This window comes from Mustelus asterias, chromosome 15 (assembly GCF_964213995.1).
Source record: "Mustelus asterias chromosome 15, sMusAst1.hap1.1, whole genome shotgun sequence".
Taxonomy (NCBI): domain Eukaryota; kingdom Metazoa; phylum Chordata; class Chondrichthyes; order Carcharhiniformes; family Triakidae; genus Mustelus; species Mustelus asterias.
Window position 1 is genome coordinate 4,527,017 of NC_135815.1, and position 19,700 is coordinate 4,546,716.

The window sequence follows — 19,700 nt, forward strand, 5'->3', positions numbered from 1 at the left end:
CGAAATGAAAGTGTTTACATTCATATTTGTCTTTGTTCACAAGCAAATCACAATTCCAAGATGTTCCCAAAAACAATCTCTTCAAAACCTGTGGTGAGTTCTTTCCAAAAAGCACCAAACTTGTGGTGAAACTTATCTTCAGGATCTTCTCTATGACATGGGACCCACACCTTCCGTTCTTGAAGGAAGATAGACCAGGAAGATGATATACCTTAATGACTGCTGTGTAATCAGTTTTGGTGCACTACTAGACGAGTGCTGCAATGATGAAGATGCTGTCTTTTGAACAACACAGCAGCCCTATCTGCTATGTAAAAGATCCCACAGGCACTATTTTGAGGAAGAGGGTTCAAGGACCAACATTTCTCCTTCAAACAACAACATACACACACATAAAACAGGTTATCTGGTAATTATCACATTGCTGTTTGTGGGAAGTTACGATGTAGGAAAAGATTTGCCCAACAATATTGATTCAAAACGTAATTAGTAAAGATTATGCAAATTAAAGGTAATTAATACAAAAGCAATCATTTAACTGTATAAGCACTTTGGGAGGATCTGAGGTGAAAAGCCCCAAAGAGATTCAAGATTTTTTTTTAAGGGAGGGTCCCTTTAAGAGATGTGATGATTACATAATTTACAAATTGGCTGAGATTAAGTTACTGATATGGGGGCACAATTAATAAAACAATCAATCCACTGTCCATTCTGACATCCTTCCATCCACTAAAGATGATGGACAAACAATCCATTTCAGACGGGCTGTCATCAATGGTGCACCTTTGCCGATAGTTGAAGAGGCCAATCATTGAGAGGCAGGTTTTAACACAAGTGCCGCCCATGAAGCTACTAATCTCATTGTGGGTTGTGTTTTCGATGTCAGTGTCAGTTGCCAAGCTGCTATAGTCACTAGTCATCGGGGTGGTGCGCACTAGCCTACAGAAGATGTTGCCATTTTCCCCTGTTGCCAGCTAATGACGTCTGGGTCCGATCATTGATATCTCAGGCCTTCATGTCACAGCTGCAGGTATTCTTGAAGTGAAACTTTGGACGTCCAGCTGGTCGCCTGGCCTCAGCGAACTCACCATGAAGTCCTTGGATATGTGACTGTCTTCCATCTTCCATCCTGTGGGTGTGCCACCTCTGTTCGATTAGTGCCAACAAGTGTGAGGGTTCTGCCCTTGAGAAGACTGCTGCATTTGTGATTTTTCTCCTGCCCAGAAATACCTTCATGAAAGATGGAAATTGTTGAGCTTCTTTTCTCAACAGTAAATTGTCCATGTCTCACAGCAATGCGTTGAGAGCACAAGCTTTTTAAATCAACCTGGTTCATAGGGATCAGCTAGATATTATCCCATGCCCTTTATATAAATCAGCCATAGAACTATAGAATCCTACAGTGTAGAAAGGGACTATTTGGCCCATCGAGTCTGCACCAACTCTCCAAAAGGATATCTCACCCAGGCCCACCCCTCCACCCTATCCCCATTACCACATGTATTTCCATGGCCAATCCACCAAATTGCACATCTTTGGACTGTGGGAGGTAACCGGAAGACGCAGAGGAAACTCACGCAGACACAAGGAGAACATGCAAACTTTACACATACAAAATACCCAAGGCTGGAATGGATCCCGGGTCCCTTTGTGGTAACTGCTTCCCTGATGCAGTATTGAGCTCCGCATTAAGGGACAGGTTGTCTTTTACTGTGTACCCGAGAGAGCAGAATCTGCTAACCACATCCAGTGCAGTGTTACTTAGTGTGACCGGGATGGAGGGAATGAAACGCCTTCCGCCGCAGCCACAGAGAACAAGTTACAGACAGGAGAGTGAGGTTCTGAGGTTCTGGCATCGCCAATGTGGAGGAATCCTCTGATCAGGGTGCAGTATGTTTGTTGCCTTTACTTTCAGTCGTGATAGATTGTAGAGATTGTTCTCTGAGCGAGTGGGCAGTTAGACCCCCTCCCATATCTGCAGGGAAGGCAAAGGTCAGCAGCGTGGCGACAGAGGAGGGGGGCTGGGACACAGCCCTGTTTCACTCCATACTTCACCCTGAGCCTGTCAGAAATGGAGGCATTAATCACACTGTGCAGTGCCTGTTGTCATGGAAGGAGAGGAAGAGATTGAAGAGCTTTGGCGGACAGTCACTTTCCCCCCAAATCCTGTACAGTCCTGCTCTGCTGACGGCCTTGAAACATTAGTGAGATCTATGAGAGTAAATAACCTTTTCCCCGCACTTCTCTTGTAGCTGGCATATGGGGAAGGTCATGTCCACAGTAGATCTGCCAACATAGAAACTGTATTGTGGGTCTGGGTATCGCCATGATGCTAAAGAGTGAAATGTCCACACCTCCTATCACATTTGTTTTTGTATAGTGCGATGATTTTTGCATCGCCCCCTCTCCTGTGTGCTCTCTAATCCACTGTCACCCCCTTTATTTTAGCAGTTTTGATTAGTCAGAAAGATGCCAATATAATGGACAGACTCGCAATCTCAGACTTTAAATGGTCACCTCAATGGCATTTACCTGTTTCCTGTGAGTGAGGAACATTCGCTTTAGTGGTTCGACAAAGGTTTAGTATTCTATTGTCAGCTCCAGATTTCGGGTGGGTTTTGAGTGTTCATGCCGGCTGCAGGAGCTTTTCCCACAAGTTTTCAGCAATGAGTATTATCCATGGATTGGATATGGAGGAAAACTCCATCTACAATGCCCTATTGGTTTTTAACAAAACATTATTGACTGGATTGAGGTTAGGGTTACAACATGGATTATATGCAGGGTAAAGCTTCCTCCACATTGCACTGCTAAACACACTGAGGGTGCTAGTTAAATGCTCCGTTCATGAAATATGGCCAGGTCAGGTGTTTTATAGAGTGACGGAGGCACAGAAGGAGGCCGTTCAGTCCATTCTGTCGATATTAACTCTTTGGTAGAGCCATTCAAATTAATCTCTGTCTTCAGAGAACCAAGGGCAGAGTGAGCTTGCTCTACACCACCCAACCACTAGCCGTAAACTCCAAAGCTTAAAAAGAATGCCCGTCAGTGCAGCAGTCAAAACATGTTTCTACACCAGTCATCCTGTCTGTCGAACTGTGTGGGTTGCAAGCTCACATGGTGGGGATGCCATCGTCTGTCTCAGTTTGAATCTAATTACCAGCAGAGGGAGACTTTCCTTCAGTAAATTTGAGCTGGGTCGCAAGTGTATTTAATCTTTGCATCATCCACCGAGAGTGTGTTCTATCGTAGGCTCCGTATTTATAATGATATCCAGTGCAATGCTGCAAACTGCCTGGATGCAGCAATTAGAAATGTACCAAGTGCAAAATTGGGCTGAGTGCCAGAAAGAAAGATTGGACAAAGCATTGGCACTGAGGGACTACTGCACTGTCAGGGACACTGTCTTTCCGTCTGCCATCTCAAGTGCGTGTAAAAAAATCCCATGCACTATTTATTGGCAGAAGGGCAGAGAACTCTCTCTCCCCCCACCCCACCCCTCACTCTGGTGTCCTGCCGAATATTTTTCCCTCAGCCTTCATCACGAAGCCAGATTATTTGCTCATTATCGTACTTGTGGGATCTTGCTGTGCGCAGATTGGTTGCTGTGTTTTTCACATTATAACCGTGATCAGACTTCAAAAGAAAACGCCGTTAATTGTGACAGGCTTAGAGACATACTCAGTTGGTGAAAAGTACTTTGGGTCATTTCTGTAACTGCAAATATTCAAATCACCTGATTTGAGGATACTTGTCGTAGAACCATATACATTTTACAGCACAGAAGTAGGCCATTCAGCCCACTGAGTTCATGCCAGTTCTCTGTTGCAAGAACTCTGTCAGTCTCATTCCTTCACCCTTTGCTCAAAGCTCTGTAAATATTTTCTCTTCAAGTGTATATCCAATTCCTTTTCAATTGCTGAAATTTTGAAAGCTTCAACCATCCTTTTAGGCAGTGCCTTCCAGATCCTAGCCACTTCTTTCATTTATTACAAAAAAAAGGTTTTCCTCATGCAGCTGTTGTATTTTTTTCCTTAAACCTAGCTCCTTCAGCCAATGGAAACAATTTATTTCTATCCACTCTAGATACTTCAGGATTCTGAACAACATGTGCTGTGTGCTTTCCCACAGCCAGGATATTTTCCAACCATTCCCAGTCAAAATCTCAGTATTAAATTACATGCACTGTGAATCCATCGAGGCTGGTGCTTGCTGCTCCTGAGAATTAGAGCAGCAGGACATCATGCGAGAGTCTCTTTGCTGGGTTCCATCACAAACTCATAGGCAGGTGGCGGGGTCTGAGATGAATGGCAATCGTAGTGCCGGCTCTCTGACCAGTGCTGCTCCTGGTAGCCCAGGCTGCAGTTGAGCGTGGACGAGGTGTCGGTGCCAAGCAAGCCGGAGGAGGATTGTATCCCGTCCAGTCCATCTGCTAAGGGTGTTTCGGCGAAAGGATGGAAGGTGGAGGCTCTGAAAGTGGATTTCCTCCCATAGGTGTCAGATTGGTCCTGGGAAGCCTGCCGTTGGAAGGCCAGTGTGCTGGCCAAGGCAAGGTTGCTGTCACCGTGCCTATCGTAGCTGTTGCTGCGGTAGAAACCGGTCCTGGTGAGCATGATGTTGTGAGTTGAGGATCGGTTTCGATGGTTGATGGCCGGTGAGATGGAAGCACTGGCCTGCTTCCTGCGAGCCAGGCAGGTGAAGAGGATCCAGACAAACGCACCAATAATGATGCCAATTCCAATGGATAAGGAGAAGGACAGGATAACACCCGCTAAACCAGAAAAAAAAAGAAAATATCACCAGTCAGAAAGACAATTCCAAGGCAACTTTCATAACTTCAGGACATCTCAAAGAATTTTACAGGCACAGAAGCTGCTTTGAGGTGGAAGGCAGAATTTAATGGAGGTGACATGGGTCCCAATAGGGTGTATTTCCACAGGTTTGACACTGTTCTGAGGTAACCAAGCAGGCAGCCAGACAGCATCATGCCTCTCACTGAATACATCCCAAGTAGGATGAAATTCTTACCCCTGAGAGATGCCAGCCATCACAGGCTGGCAACAACTCCCCCCACCCCAGCAACTCCCCCCCATTGCAACAACAACCCCCACCCCAACAACACCCCCTCCCCAACGATACCCCCACCCCAACAACACCCCCCCACCCCAGCAACTCCCCCCACCCCAGCAATTCCCCCCACCCCAACACCCCCCACCCCAATAACACCCCCTCCCCAACTATACCCCCACCCCAACAACTCCCCCCACCCCAAAAACACCCCCCACCCCAACAACTCCCCCCACCCCAAAAACACCCCCCACCCCAGCAACATCCCCTCCCCAACAACACCCCATAACCCCCCTAACCCCCCCCACCCCAGCAATTCCCCCCACCCCAACAACACCCCCCACCCCAACAACACCCTCTCCCCAACTATACCCCCACCCCAACAACACCCCCCCCCACCCCAGCAACTCCCCCCACCCCAGCAATTCCCCCCACCCCAACAACACCCCCCACCCCAATAACACCCCCTCCCCAACTATACCCCCACCCCAACAACTCCCCCCACCCCAAAAACACCCCCCACCCCAACAACTCCCCCCACCCCAAAAACACCCCCCACCCCAGCAACATCCCCTCCCCAACAACACCCCACAACCCCCCTAATCCCCCCCCCCACCCCCCCCCCCCCCTCCACTCCAGAAAGCCACAGGAAAATCAGACAGGCACAGGGAGACCGGACACATGCCTTGCCATCCCAGATATAATCAACGGGCGGTGGGCAGGAATGCAGTGGGATCACCATTCCACACTCTCCAATCCGAGTGCACAGTTCTCCTGAGTCCCAGCTCACCTCTGGGAAGGTGAGGCATTGAATTCCACTTTTGCAATGTAGGAAATGCAACAACCGATTTGCTCACAGCAAGCTCCCACAAACAGCAATGCGACCAGCTAGCTGGTCTTTAAAGCGATGTTAGTTAAGGATAAATATTGGCCAGAACACAGGGGAGAACTCCCCTGCTCTTCTTCCAGAGGAACCTTGGGATCTTTTACATCCATTTGAGAGGGCCAATGGGGTGGCAGTTTAATATCTCACTGATATGAGATGGCACCTCCACCTGTGCAACTCTCCCTCAGTACTGGACTTTGTCAGCTTGGATTTGGTACTCGGGTCTTTGGAGTAGAATATAAACCTATACTGACTCAGAGACACTGCTACCCACAACTTTAAGTATGCGTTACTCAACTACATGTGATTGAAGTTATTGTCTACATTTGAATTTTAAATGCAAGAAATAACTTGTACTTATATAAAGATTTCCATGAACTCAATAGCTCATCACAGTCAAAGATCACTTTGGAAGTGGAGTCACAATCTTACAGACAGCTGCAGACTTCTGACTCAGAGATGAGAGGGTTACGTGTGAGTGAAAATGAGTTAGTGGGTTATGCACAAAGGGCCAGCCTTTTCTGGTCCCGTAAGGGTCAGACATCGTCGTGGGGTAGGGGGAACAGGAAAAACAATGACGCTTGCAAGACTCGAAAATAGGAGTAGGCCATCCAGCCCCTCAAACCTATCCTCCCATTCCTTTAGATCATCACTGTCTCAATTCAATGCACCTTGATTCCATAGCCTTTCTTTATTCCTTTCTAAGATGTGGGCATTACTGGTAATGCTAGCATACAAATTCGGAGCAGATGTAAGTCATCCCTCATTTGTGGCCTATCCCTAACTGCCAGTGAACTGAGTAGCTCGCTGGGCCATTACGAGTCAGCCACATTGCTGTGGGTCTGGAGTCACTCAGGCCAGACTATTTAAGGATGGCAGATTCCTTTCTCTGAAGGGCATTAGTGAACCACATCAGTTTTTAACAACAATTGATGATAGTTTCATAGTTGTCATTACTGAGACTAGCTTTTAATTCCAGATTTTATTAATTCAAAATAAATGCCACCAGCTGCCATGAATTTGAACTTGTGTCACCAGAGTGATAACCACAACATCTGAATTACTATCCAGTGACAGTGCCATTGTTCCACCATCTTTCCTATCAACCTTCGGTAACACAAAACAGGCTGTAGAGAAAGAAAAATAATTAAGCTTTCAAGTGGATGACCTTTCATTGGCAGATCATTACCCTGCAGGGTTACCTTTGGTCAATTTTTGGAGCGAATATTTGATTTGATTTTATTTGATTTGATTTATTATTGTCACATGTATTAACATACAGTGAAAAGTATTGTTTCTTGCGCGCTATACAGACAAAACATACCATTCATAGAGAAGGAAACAAGTGAGTGCAGAATGTAATGTTACAGTCATAGCTAGGTGTAGAGAAAGATCAACTTAATGCAAGGTAAGTCAAATTCAAAAGTCTTTGGCAGCAGGGGAGAAGCTGTTCTTGAGCCAGTTGATACGTGACCTGAGACTTTTGTATCTTTTTCCCGAAGGAAGAAGGTGGAAGAGAGAATGTTCAGGGTGCGTGGGGTCCTTAATTAAGCTGGCTGCTTTGCTGAGGCAGTGGGAAGTGTAGACAGAGTCAATGGATGGGAGGTTGGTTTGCGTGATGGATTGATGAATATTCAGACTCTTGTGATCCCTATCACAGAGCAACAGTAATGCTATCAGATAGACAAATCGAAACACTATCTCCAAGTTCCTTTTCAAGTTACACATCATCCTGACCTCAATGTATCTGTTCCTTTCTACCATTTGTGTCGATATTGGGGAATTCTCTCTCTAACCTCAATGTGGGAGCACTGCAATTGTTCAAGAAGAAGGCTCGCAACCAAATTCTCAAGGGACACTTAGGGATTGGCACGGATCTCCCAATAATGACCATGTGCCATGAAAAAAATACTTGTAAATAATGCTCCATTGAGGGGTGTTCCTCTGTAAAGTTACTGTTGCCCTCCTGAACTTATCGAATCCCCTGAGAATAGTCAGATGTTCAAACATACGAGAGAGGAACTGAGTGTGCACTCTTTCCCCAGCTCTGAAACCAGACTTGGAAAAAGATCAGGGGGTGAATTTTACCGTCCCGCCCTCCATGGGAATCAGAGCGGGCGAGGGGTGGACCATGGAAAGGTCCATTGGCCTTGGGCAGGATTTTCCAGTTTCAGGGTGAGCGAGGCTGGAAAATTACACCCCAGGTTCCTTCATAGAGCTAGCTTAGATATGATAAATTTAAAATGATCTTTGCTTTTATGCTTCCTTTTGTTTTGAACTAATCTGATGCACTTTATAGACCATGGGGTGCTGCCACTTCTGGTGGGTCAGAGAGAGTGCAGTATCACAATGATATACCTCATGGAATAATCAGTCTCAGATACATGGAGATCGGTAGGTAAGAGAGAACAGGTTCAGAGTGTGAATGGAAGGACCAGACACTAGGCTGCATTTTCATCGCCGATGCAAGATTTCGGACTAGCCAGAGACATGATCTGCTTTTAGTAAAATCAAGGCTTGTGGGGATAAGTGGAGTTGAGGATTATCACAACAGATCAGTCATGATCACATTACCAATTAAATAATCAGAAAAGCAATTAGTCACATCGAGATTTCTAATTACACACACACGGCTAATGTATTGGAGAACACTCTCCAGTCACTGAGATCTTTTCCATTTTCTGAGGAGGGCAGGTGGAGCCTCATTTTAACTCAAAACTACATCTCCACCCGAGTACTCCACTGGAGTGTTTGCCCAGATTTTGCATTTAAGTCTCTGGACTGGGGTCTGAACTCATAACAACTCGATGGGCTGAATGGCCTCCTTCTGCACTGTAGTGAATCTATGATTCTGAGGGAGGAGTGCTACTGAGCCGCAGTTAACAACATCTACTTGTTACTAGTCTGATCTTTTTCCATTTTGGTGCTGTTTTATACAGTGGATTCTCTTCACTGAGCTTTCTCTGAGCAAGAACATTTTAAAAAACAACACGTTAAATTGATGAGTAACAAAGTTCTGTTCAGTCATTGTTCCTTTAATCCGGCAAGCTCGGTTAGTATGTTTGGACTGTGGCTATGTTTCATTATTTCATCTTCCTGCAGCCATGTACACGCACCAGATGTCAGGAAATTCCAGAGACAGTCAAGGTCTTGTTGATAAATTCACTATCAACACAAATCCACTTGACTAACACAGGAAAAGGCTGAAGTCATCAACGTCTGTAATTTAGGCTTCAGGGGCCGAGAGGTGTTGTCTTCATCTGCAATGGTTCACATCCTGATACCTCAATGCCTTCCCATTATCCAATTAGCTTCAAGTCAGCAGTGAGATCATAGAGTGGCCACAGCAGAGAAAGCCATTCAGCCCATTGATCCTGTGCCAACTCTCTGGACGAGCAGCTCAGCTAGCCTCACCCCCCCCCGACCTTTCCCTGCAGCACTGTAAATATTTTTCCCTTCCTGGTGCTTATCCAATTTCCTTTTAAAGGTGAGTGATGGAACACTTGCCACTCATTTGGATGGGAGCAGTTACAATCACACAGAATAAACTCAGTGCTATTCATAACATGATGTGTTTTTGTTTGCCAACTGGACTGAACGGGTGGAATTTTATGACCCCATTGCAGTAAGCAGACTAAAAACATCCTGCCAGAAAGAGGGGCCATAAGATTCTGCCCCGTACCTATTGTTTTCAATGCCAGCACACTGTGGCCACAATATGATGGGGCGGCATGGTGGCACAGTGGTTAGCACTGTTGCTTCAGAGCACCAGGGTCCCGGTTCGATTCCGGGCTTGGGTCACTGTCTGTGTTGAGTCTGCACGTTCTCCCTGTGTCTGTGTGGGTTTCTTCCGGGTGCTCCGGTTTCCTCCCACAGTCCGAAAGACGTGCTGGTTAGGTGCATTGACCCAAACAGGTGCCAGAGTGTGGCAACTAGGGATTTTCACAGTAACTTCATTGCAGTGTTAATGTAAGCCTACTTGTGACACTCATAAATAAACTTTAAACCTACAAGGTGCATAGCAGCAACTCTCCAAGGTCAGTACAACTGCACCTCCCCCTGGAACCTCTGCCACACCAAAAACAAGGGTACTATGGGAGTTCTCCAAGTCACACACCATCCTGACCTGAACACTTCTTCCTGTTTTGTTGCTTGGTCAATATTTGAGAATCACTTTTGGACACCAAGGAACATGAGGATAGGGTGGAAATGTGCAATGGAGGTCGAAGGTCTGCCATGAACTTATTGAATGGCAGAGCAGAGCCGAGGGGCCGAAAGGCCCACTCCTGCTCCTGATTATCTTTTTAATATAGAAACCCTACAGTGCAGAAAGGGGCCATTTGCCCCACTATATTCTTAATTCAATCCAGCTGGATGAGATAACATCTCACTCTCTCCCCTGGTTCTTTCCAAAATGTGTTTATGTCCAGAAAGTCTCAAATTTGGGATTGAGGTCTTTACGGATGCTGACACTGAATTTCCATCCCACTCAAAAGGGTTTCTACCTGGAAAGGGAATAGTCAACACAGGGACATTATGTCACTTTTCTGGGGTTGAGGCTAAGGATGGAATTTTCCCGTCCCACCCGCCACGGGAATCATAGCAGGCAGGACAGGACCATGAAAGGTCTGCTGACCTCGGGTGGGATTTTCCAGTCTTGGGGCAAGCATATCCAGAAAATCCCGCCCTAAGTCTCTGAAGGCAATGATCTGATATGTCTTTGACAGCAATGAGGATAGGACATGAATGTATGTCCATGGACCGTGATAGCACAGATCCCATCAGCCTAAGGTCAGACATTAAATGAAATCTTAACAATCCCTCCTTCACCTGAGCTACAAGATGAATTCCAAATCTCCTTGAAGCTGCTCTGAGTTGGATCTGGATCTCTGATTGAACAGGATAAAGCTAATTCTAATGGTGTTGGTTTGTTTCGGGACATTGAAAATGAAAACATTCAAAAAGATTGAGAAAAAGAAATCTTTTGGAAACACTGAACGGGTGGCACGGTGGCACAGTGGTTGGCACTGTGGTTAGCAGCCTCACAGCACCAGGAACCCAGGTTCAATTCCAGCCTCAGGTCACTGTCTGTGTGGAGTTTGCACATTCTCCCCGTGTCTGCGTGGGTTCCCCCCGGGTGCTCCGGTTTCCTCCCACCATCCAAAGATGTGCGGGTTAGATTGATTGGCCATGCTAAATTGACCCTTAGTGTAAGGGGGATTAACAGGGTAAATATGTGGGGCCATGGGAATAGGGCCTGGGTGGGAGTGTGGTTGGTGCAGACTCGATCGGCCAAATGGCCTCCTTCTGCACTGTCGGATTCTATGAGGATTCTACAATTCTACACCTTGAATTGACTCTTCATAGAATCCCTACAGTGCAGAGGAAGGCCATTCAGCCCATTGAGCCTGCACCAACAACAATCCCACCCAGGGATATGCCCTATCCCTGTAACTCCACGTATTTACCCTGCTAATCCCCCTGAGATTAAAAGGCAATTCACCATGGCCAGTCCACCTAACCCGCACATCTTTGGACTGTGGGAGGAAACTAGAGCACCTGGAGGAAACCCACACAGACACGGGAAGAACATGCAGACTCTGCACAGACAGTGACCCGAGGCCAGAATTGAACGCGGGTTCCTGGCACTGTGAGGCAGCAATGCTAACGGCTGTGCCGCTGTGCCGACGCTTTTCTTTATTCTTTCTTTCTCAAGACATTGACACCCTTTAGCTCCCTCAGTTTGACATATTTATTCATCTGATTAATAGGATGACCTCTGACCTAATGCCTACAATTAAAGCGGTGAATTCCCAGGAGATGGATGACATTTAAAGGAACAGTAAATAACTGAGGACAGAGATATATCTAGTATTGTTATATGGTACATATGATATCATTTATGATTTGCTAAAGTTCATTCTAATTACTTCTTGTCTTAAAATATAAAGTCATATTTCTATGTTATATATTTCCAGCTACATAGTCATTACACCACAAAAGGAATCTATTTGGCAACTCAAGTCCATGCCAACTCTTTGTCAAGCAATTCAGTCAATTCCATTCCCCCTCTATGTCCCCATTCCCCTAAAAGTTTATTTCCTTCAGGTATCTATCCCATTGCATTTTGAAATTATTGATCATCTCCACTTATGCCACTCTTGCGAGCAGTGAGTTCCAATCCTTCCTCACTGACCCCCTGTCTCTGTAATCGCATAACAGAGTGTTGCATATTACCGAGCTTTACAGACTCTTAAGTGAATTACTATTTGAATAGAGTAACAGATTAGAACTAAAACAGAAAATGCTGGATAAACTCAACAGGTCAGGCAGCAGCTGTGGAGAGAGAAACAGAGTTAATGTTTCGAGTCCGTGTGACTCTTCTTCAGAGCGATAGAGAGGGAGAAATGTTATGGATTTCATATTGTTCAAGAGGGTGTGGGGCAGGTGGAGCAAAACAGGAGTTCAACGATAGGTGGGAGCTCAGGAGAGATTTGAGAAAGATTAATAGACATGAGACAAAGGGAGTGTTAATGGTTAGTGTTAAAGACTAAAGAAGGTGCGAACAGCGGCATAAATGTTAGATAGCAGATTGTGTTAATAGCAGAACAAGTGTCAGCGCTCTGTGAAAGCAAAACATAAGAACAAACTACAGACTGGTTCTCTGAGGGAAACAAAAAATCCGAATGATCAAATTATCATGGTCTGAAGTTGTTGAACTCAATGTTGAACCTAGAAGGTGTAAAATGCTTAATTGGAAGAAGAGGTGCTATTCTCCATGTTTATATTGAGCTTCATTGGAACACTTTAGCAGGTCAAGGACTGAAATGTGGGCATGAGAGCAAGATGCTGAGTTGAATTGACATGTGACAGGAAGATTGGAGTCATGCTTGTGAGCGAAGGAACACCAGACATATGGACTCAAAGTGTTTACTCTGTGGGTGGGACTTTGAGCCCGTGGTCGCTGTCCGCAGGATCGACAGTGGGGCTCAATGTCTGGTGAAAGACAGAAGTTGCAAATCTCACCAGCAAGATCACAAGATCAGCGAGATTCCCATTTTCGCCGTCCCATGTCGGCGTGTAATCAGGTTCATGCCCATTGTGGGTACAAACCTAATTTAAATACATTTAAATGGATTGAAATATTATTAATCTGCCCCCTCACTGTATATTAACCCCCACCCTATATTCACACTTCATGTCGGCGTGGGTTGCAATGGGTTCATCTAGACCTGTCATGAACCTGTTGTGGGGATCCCCCGGGGTGGGGGGGAGGGGGGAGGGGACGATACTCATCTTTCATCATCTATACACCCCATGCTAACCTGGCAGTGCCAACATGGCCATTTGGGATGGGGGGGGGGTGGGGGGGAAGGAGTGGGTGCTTGCATTGACTGTGTGGGTGGAGTATCAGGGGGCAAGGGGTCTGATGTTCAGGGGGAAGTTGGGGATACCAGCTTCTCAGCATCCTCCTCACAGCTCACCCTCCCACCCAGCTTAGCATCATCTGCAAATTTCGAGATATTACATTTAGTTCCCTCATCTAGTTAGTTACAACGCTGCTGCCTCCCTCCTCATCCTCACAGCCTCAACTTTGAGAGCGGGTAGGTCCTGGGAGAGTGGTCAGGAAAATGGGAAAACGATTGGGAGGGAGTGGGACGATAGGGAATGATGGGAGAGAATTGGGAGAATGGGGAGTAATCAGATGGGAGTGGAAAAGGTCATGAGAAAGTGAGGGAGAGGACTGGGGGCGGGTGAGTGGGAGGGGGGATGGTAATCAAAAGAACGATGGTTGTGAGAAGTTTCAAGGCCCTTGCTGTCACCTGCATCTCACCATTTCAGTAAATGTGGCCCAATATCAGGTTGGTCTTGACCCTGTGTATTCAGCCTCAGGATTGTTCCCTGAGCCAGCATCTCCAGGCCACAAACTTTTGCTTCATGTTTGGCCTGTGCAATACCCTGCAGATTGAAAGTGAAAGGCGCGGTAATGCATCTTATTACATAGCCTTCTGTAACTTTTTGGCTGGTATTAGTTTAAGAAAACCAATTAATCGGAGTCAAAAAGCTTTGTGTAATAGATTAACATTCTTCATAGAATCATAGAATCCCTATAGCACAGAAAGAGGCCATTCGGCCCATTGATCGGCACTGACAACAATCACACCCAGGCCTATCCCCCATCATATTTACCCCGCTAATCCCTCTAACCTATGCATCCCGGGACACTAAGGGGCAATTTTAGCATGGCCAATCGACCTAACCTGCACATCTTTGGACTGTGGGAGGAAACCGGAGCACCCGGAGGAAATCCACGCAGACGCGGGGAGAATATGCAGACTCTGCACAAACAGTGACCCAAGCCGGGAATCGAACTCGGGTCCCTGGTGCTGAGAGGCAGCAGTGCTAACCACTGTGCCACCATGCCATCCTATGTTATGGCAAGATGTTAGGGGCAGCACGGTAGCACAGTGGTTAGCACTGCTGCCTTACAGCTCCAGGGACCTGGGTTCGATTCCCGGCTCGGGTCACTGTCTGTGTGGAGTTTACACATTCTCCTCATGTCTGCGTGGGTTTCCTCCGGGTGCTCCGGTTTCCTCCCACAGTCCAAAGATATGCGGGTTAGGTTGATTGGCCATGCTAAAAATTGCCCTTGGTGACCTGGGATGCGTAGATTAGTGGGTAAATATGTAGGGATATGGGGGTAGGGCCTGGGTGGGATTGTGGTCGGTGCAGGCTCGATGGGCCAAATGGCCTCTTTCTGTACTGTAGGGTTTCTTTCTTTCTAAAGATACCCAGCAGCCATTCTGTCAGCAACAAGACCTGATAAACAGCAGTGTTCTGAGGTCACCTGGGTTTCTGCCAATGTTATTTAAGGGAAGAATGCTCGGGCAGGACACACCGAGGATTATCTTCCTGCTCTTTTTCAAATACTTGATTGTAAAGAGAGGGCCTCAGTTTAACCTCTAACCTGTAGAGCATAGCACCTCCAGCATTCAGCTGGCAAAGGGCGGACCTGGATTCTATGCACAATCTGGTGAACAGCAGGTAAACCAATATCCTTTAGACTCGGAGGGGAGTATGCTTTCAGCTGAACCAGGTAGTTAACAAGGAAACCAGCATTTAGCAAGCTTGTGTGACATCTTTCATCCCTGGGCTACCTTCTAATGCTGCAGTGGATGGCCCAGCAAGCCCGTGTTAATGTAATGCTGGAGTGAGTGGCGAATGGAACAACCATTTTCTCTGATTACAACTGCTGAACAAATTCCTTTAAACACCCTGTTTCCTGTTGATACAAAGCTCTTGTGTAGCCTTTCCACCAAACCTTCACCCCTCCAGATTGTTCTCTGTGACACTTGCAAGTTTTATTGCTTGGCAGATATTGCTGCCCTCACATTTTATTTATGAGAGTGTTCCTGACATTGAACCATACAATGTTTCTGTGATTGGGAGACAGACACTTTGCCCCTCTTCAGTGCGAGGCATTCCCATGCAGCTTCTGCACTGACCTTTATAGCAAAGACCTGCATTTCCACAGACTCACAGTGCTTCACAACTCATCGCTTTTACAATGTTTGTCACTGTTGCAATGTAGGAAACTTGGCAGAAAATTTGCACCACAGCAAGATCCCACAAACAGCAATGAGAGAATGAAGATATTTGTTTGAATGATATTGAATGCTGGATAAATACTGGACTGGGGCGTCGGACAGATAAAGATCTGGATCACTTTGGTTAAAGAAGAGGATTGGTCAAGATATCCCTGATATAGACCTTTTAGGTGAAATCTTTTTCATTCAATTGAACTGACAAAGGGCATCCTGGTCTAATGCCTCATTTGGAAAGACAGCATCTCTGACAGTGCAGCACTCCCTCAGTACTGAACCTCTGACAGTGCAGCACTCCCTCAGTACTGAACCTCTGGCAGTGCGGCACTCCCTCAGTACTGAACCTCTGGCAGTGCGGCACTCCCTCAGTACTGACCCTCCGACAGTGCAGCACTCCCTCAGTACTGATCCTCTGGCAGTGCGGCACTCCCTCAGTACTGAACCTCTGACAGTGCAGCACTCCCTCAGTACTGAACCACTGGCAGTGCGGCACTCTCTCAGTACTGACCCTCTGACACTGCTGCTCTCCCACAGTACTGATCCTCTGGCAGTGCAGCACTCCCTCAGTACTGACCCTCTGACAGTGCAGCACTCCCTCAGTACTGATCCTCTGGCAGTGCGGCACTTCCTCAGTACTGAACCTCTGACAGTGCAGCACTCCCTCAGTACTGAACCTCTGGCAGTGCGGCACTCCCTCAGTACTGACCCTCTGACACTGCTGCTCTCCCACAGTACTGATCCTCTGGCAGTGCAGCACTCCCTCAGTACTGGCCCTCTGACAGTGCAGCATTTCCTCAGCACTGGCCCTCTGACAGTGTGGCACTCTCTCAGTACTGGCCCTCTGACAGTGCAGCGCTCCCTCAGCACTGACTCTCTGACACTGCAGGACTCCTGCAGTACTGACCCTCTGACAGTGCAGCACTCCCTCAGTACTGACCCTCTCACAGTGCGGCACTCCCTCAGCACTGACCCTCTGACAGTGCGACACTCCCTCAGTACTGACCCTCTCACAGTGCGGCACTCCCTCAGCACTGACCCTCTGACAGTGCGGCACTCCCTCAGTACTGACTGTCTCACAGAGCGGCACTCCCTCAGTACTGACCGTCTCACAGTGCGACACTCCCTCAATACTAATCCAATTCAGCCTGGGCTACCTGTTTGAGTTTCTGCAACCAGAATCTCTGTCCCCTGGGACATTCCAGATCCCACAGATCCTGGTTTTTAAAAACAAATTTCTCCTGTTGACTGAACCATCAGAAGAATGTATTTGAGAGGTGACACAGCCTGTTTGATTCTGCCCTGAAAGAAGGGATCCTTGTCTGACCCATAAGAACCTGAGTAAGGTGCATTTCTGTGACTTTCAAAAAATAAGTTTGAATTATGAAGAAATTAGCGTGGCTTTTTCAGATCCCTGTGATCTGGATTAAATTCTTATATTTACTTCCAGATCAATAAATTGCTACAAGATCCCCCAGGAAATGTATTATTGTCTCCTTACAATTAAAGGCTCCTTGGTCAGGGTTACTGGGGGGAAGGGGCTGGGGTAGTGTGGGTGGGGAGGGGAGTGGGAGTGTGTGTTGGGGAGGGGTGTGGGAGTTTGGCGGGGGAGGGGTGCAAGAGTGTGGATGGGGGAAGGGTGGGGGGAGTGTGGGTGGGGGAGGGGTGTGGGAGTTTGGGCGGGAAGGGGTGTGGGAGTGTGGGTGGGGGAGGGGTGTGGTAGAGGTGTGGAAGAATGGATTTTGGTTCTAGTCACATTCTAATGGCCAATGGTTTCAAGTCCACCATGGCATAACACACTTTTGATTCAAATTTGGCACATGGACAAAAGGACGTTGTTACATTATCCCTTTAAGAAAGAGACATATGGCAAAAAATTATTGGCTCAAATTTTCTTTTCTCACCCTCACCCCCAGCCCCAGTATTTGCCAGCGGTGGGTGAGGGTCCACACCACATGGCAAGACCGTGAGATGAATCCTGATAGCCGGGTTATGGGCTGGGATTTGGTCCCTCCTGTTCAGGCCCCCTGCGCCCAGTGGAGATCCCTCCACAATGTCCATTCGATTACCCCCCACACCTCCGAAGGCAGACCCTCATCCCTCTCGCTGGAGCCTGCCTGCTTGACCCCTGAAACTCCCTCCACACACCTCAGTACCTGGTCCCAGCCTCATGTTGGATTGGCTGCAGTTCCAGCAGTAGCCATCACTCCTGGTGGCAGTGCTCGGACTGGAGAGCTGCAAGCCATCTGATTGGCTGGCAGCTTCTGCAGGTGAGAGTTCCTCTTAGATAGAGCCAATTAACAGCCTGACGACCATTGAATCGGCTGAGGGCTTTAGGGGTCCTGTGATGGCAGGCTCGACCCAGGCTTTTACAACCTCGGGTGCTGGGATACTGCTCCCTGGCCGCTCTTTCAAATCAGAAGTCAAGCTGTGGAATGGGGCTTGAAGTTAAATTAAAGTCAACAATCAAATAAGTACAAAGATAAATCTGGAATTGGACATTAAATGAAATGTCAAAATTGTGCCATCATTTTTAAATTTTAACAGGCTTTTTATGCTTTGATTCCAGATCCAATTTAGATAAAAAGCAATAGATTTAAATTGTTCTTGCAAAGCCCCTTTCGGGAATTTGATCTTGGCGCTGTACCACTCAAGATGTCTGTGATCAGTGCACAAATCACTTACTTCACACTTCATCAAGAATTTAATTTAGAGTGAGAGGAAGAGAATGTGAGAGTGTGTGAGAGAAAGAGAGTGGGCAGGTTTTATGGCCTCGTTTGCCCCAAAACCGTAAAATCCCACCCGAGATCAACGGATCTTTCCACGCTCTGCCCCTTGGCTCGCTCCGATTCCCGTGGCGGGCGGGACAGTAAAATACCGGCCACGAGAGAGAGAGAGTGCAACTAAGTGTGAGAGTGTGTGAGTGAGAGAGAATGCGAGAGTGTGCGGAGTCTGTGAGAGAGAGTGTGTGAGAGTGTCGAGTGTGAGAGTGTAGAGTGTGAGAGACAGAGAGTGTGTAACAGAATATGTGAGTGGTAAGGAGTGAAAGCCAAATTAATGAGAAAAGGGAAGTGAGAGATACCATGGCATAGAAACAGAGGGAGAAAAATGCAAACACATTAGAGACTATTAGAACATTGAAATATTCAGGACTGGAGAAGCTCATTTCAGATCTTCTAGATGGATGATAGCTGAAATGGCACAGCGAGAACATGAGTGAGAGACAGAGAAAAACGAATAGAGGCAGAAAGAGTGGAAGAGGTAGGGTGAATGAAAAATGAGTGTGCAAGACACAGGAAGAGAAAGGGGAGGGTGACCAAGAATGAAATTGCGATAATGGAAGTGAATGAGATACTGAGTAAACACAGAGGCTGAATGAAAAATGAGAGAGAGGAGCAGAGTAACCAAGAGGATACAGTGGAGTATAATTAAATGAAAGAGGATGTTGTAGAGTAACAAAATAGAGTGTGCGAAAAATAGAGAGAGAGAGAGAGAGAGAGCAAGAGAATGAATGAAAGAATGAGAGAAAAAAAGGAAGTGGGAGAATATAAGAAAGAGATAGACTGGAAGGAGACCGTATCTGAATGTGAGATGGAGGAAAGGGTAAATAATGGGGAACAAAGAATGATCTGCAGAAGCCCCACAATTTAGCTGAAATCAAAAGAAAGTGCAATTCTTTACATTTGATTCCAATCCCAGTGGGTAATTTGCATGTAACTTACCGAAAAAGTTGTCAGGTAAATTGTCGGTCAATGAATACTTTGCAGTGTTGTTACTGCCCATGGTGGTGGCCGCAGAATGAATATCCCTGGACAGTCTGAGGTCTCGGCTCACCGAGTTGAAAGGAAGAGGCAACGGTGTGAAGTCTCCTCTCGGCAAGGAGAAAAAAATGTTCCTCTTTCTCAGGAAGAAAAACTGGGCTGTTTGTTGGGTTGGAAACTCTGCTGTGGTTGGTCTTCCTCCTTTTGTACTCAAATTAGAAACGACTCCCCTTATCAGCATGAAACAACGCCCTCGGAGAATGTGGCCATTTCCTCACTATCATTTCCTCTAATAGAAATTAATGAACTTGTCGAAACAAAGGAAGAGGGGGAGGCGGGGTGGGGGGGGGGGGGGGGGGGGGGGCGGGAAGGTGGGTGGGGGGG

The 19,700-nt window shown here is 46.8% G+C and overlaps 1 protein-coding gene across 2 annotated transcripts in view; it reads right to left on the reverse strand.

Annotated features, from left to right (window-relative positions):
- LOC144504284 (myc target protein 1 homolog) overlaps positions 1–19,474 on the reverse strand; it is a 21,550-nt gene extending 2,076 nt beyond the window's left edge. The window contains exons 1-2 of one of the 2 annotated variants that reach the window (XR_013499610.1): positions 19,278–19,474; positions 2,533–4,771 (exon numbers count right to left, since the gene is read on the reverse strand). Coding sequence is in view for 1 of the 2 variants with exons in the window: in XM_078229388.1 (XP_078085514.1) it covers positions 4,242–4,771; positions 19,278–19,338 (591 nt within the window). In the remaining variant the exon portion in view is untranslated. Of the gene's footprint in view, positions 1–6; positions 4,772–19,277 lie in introns of those variants that run through there. The other variant, XM_078229388.1, reaches the window with a different exon arrangement.
- Between the last annotated feature and the right edge of the window lie 226 nt (positions 19,475–19,700).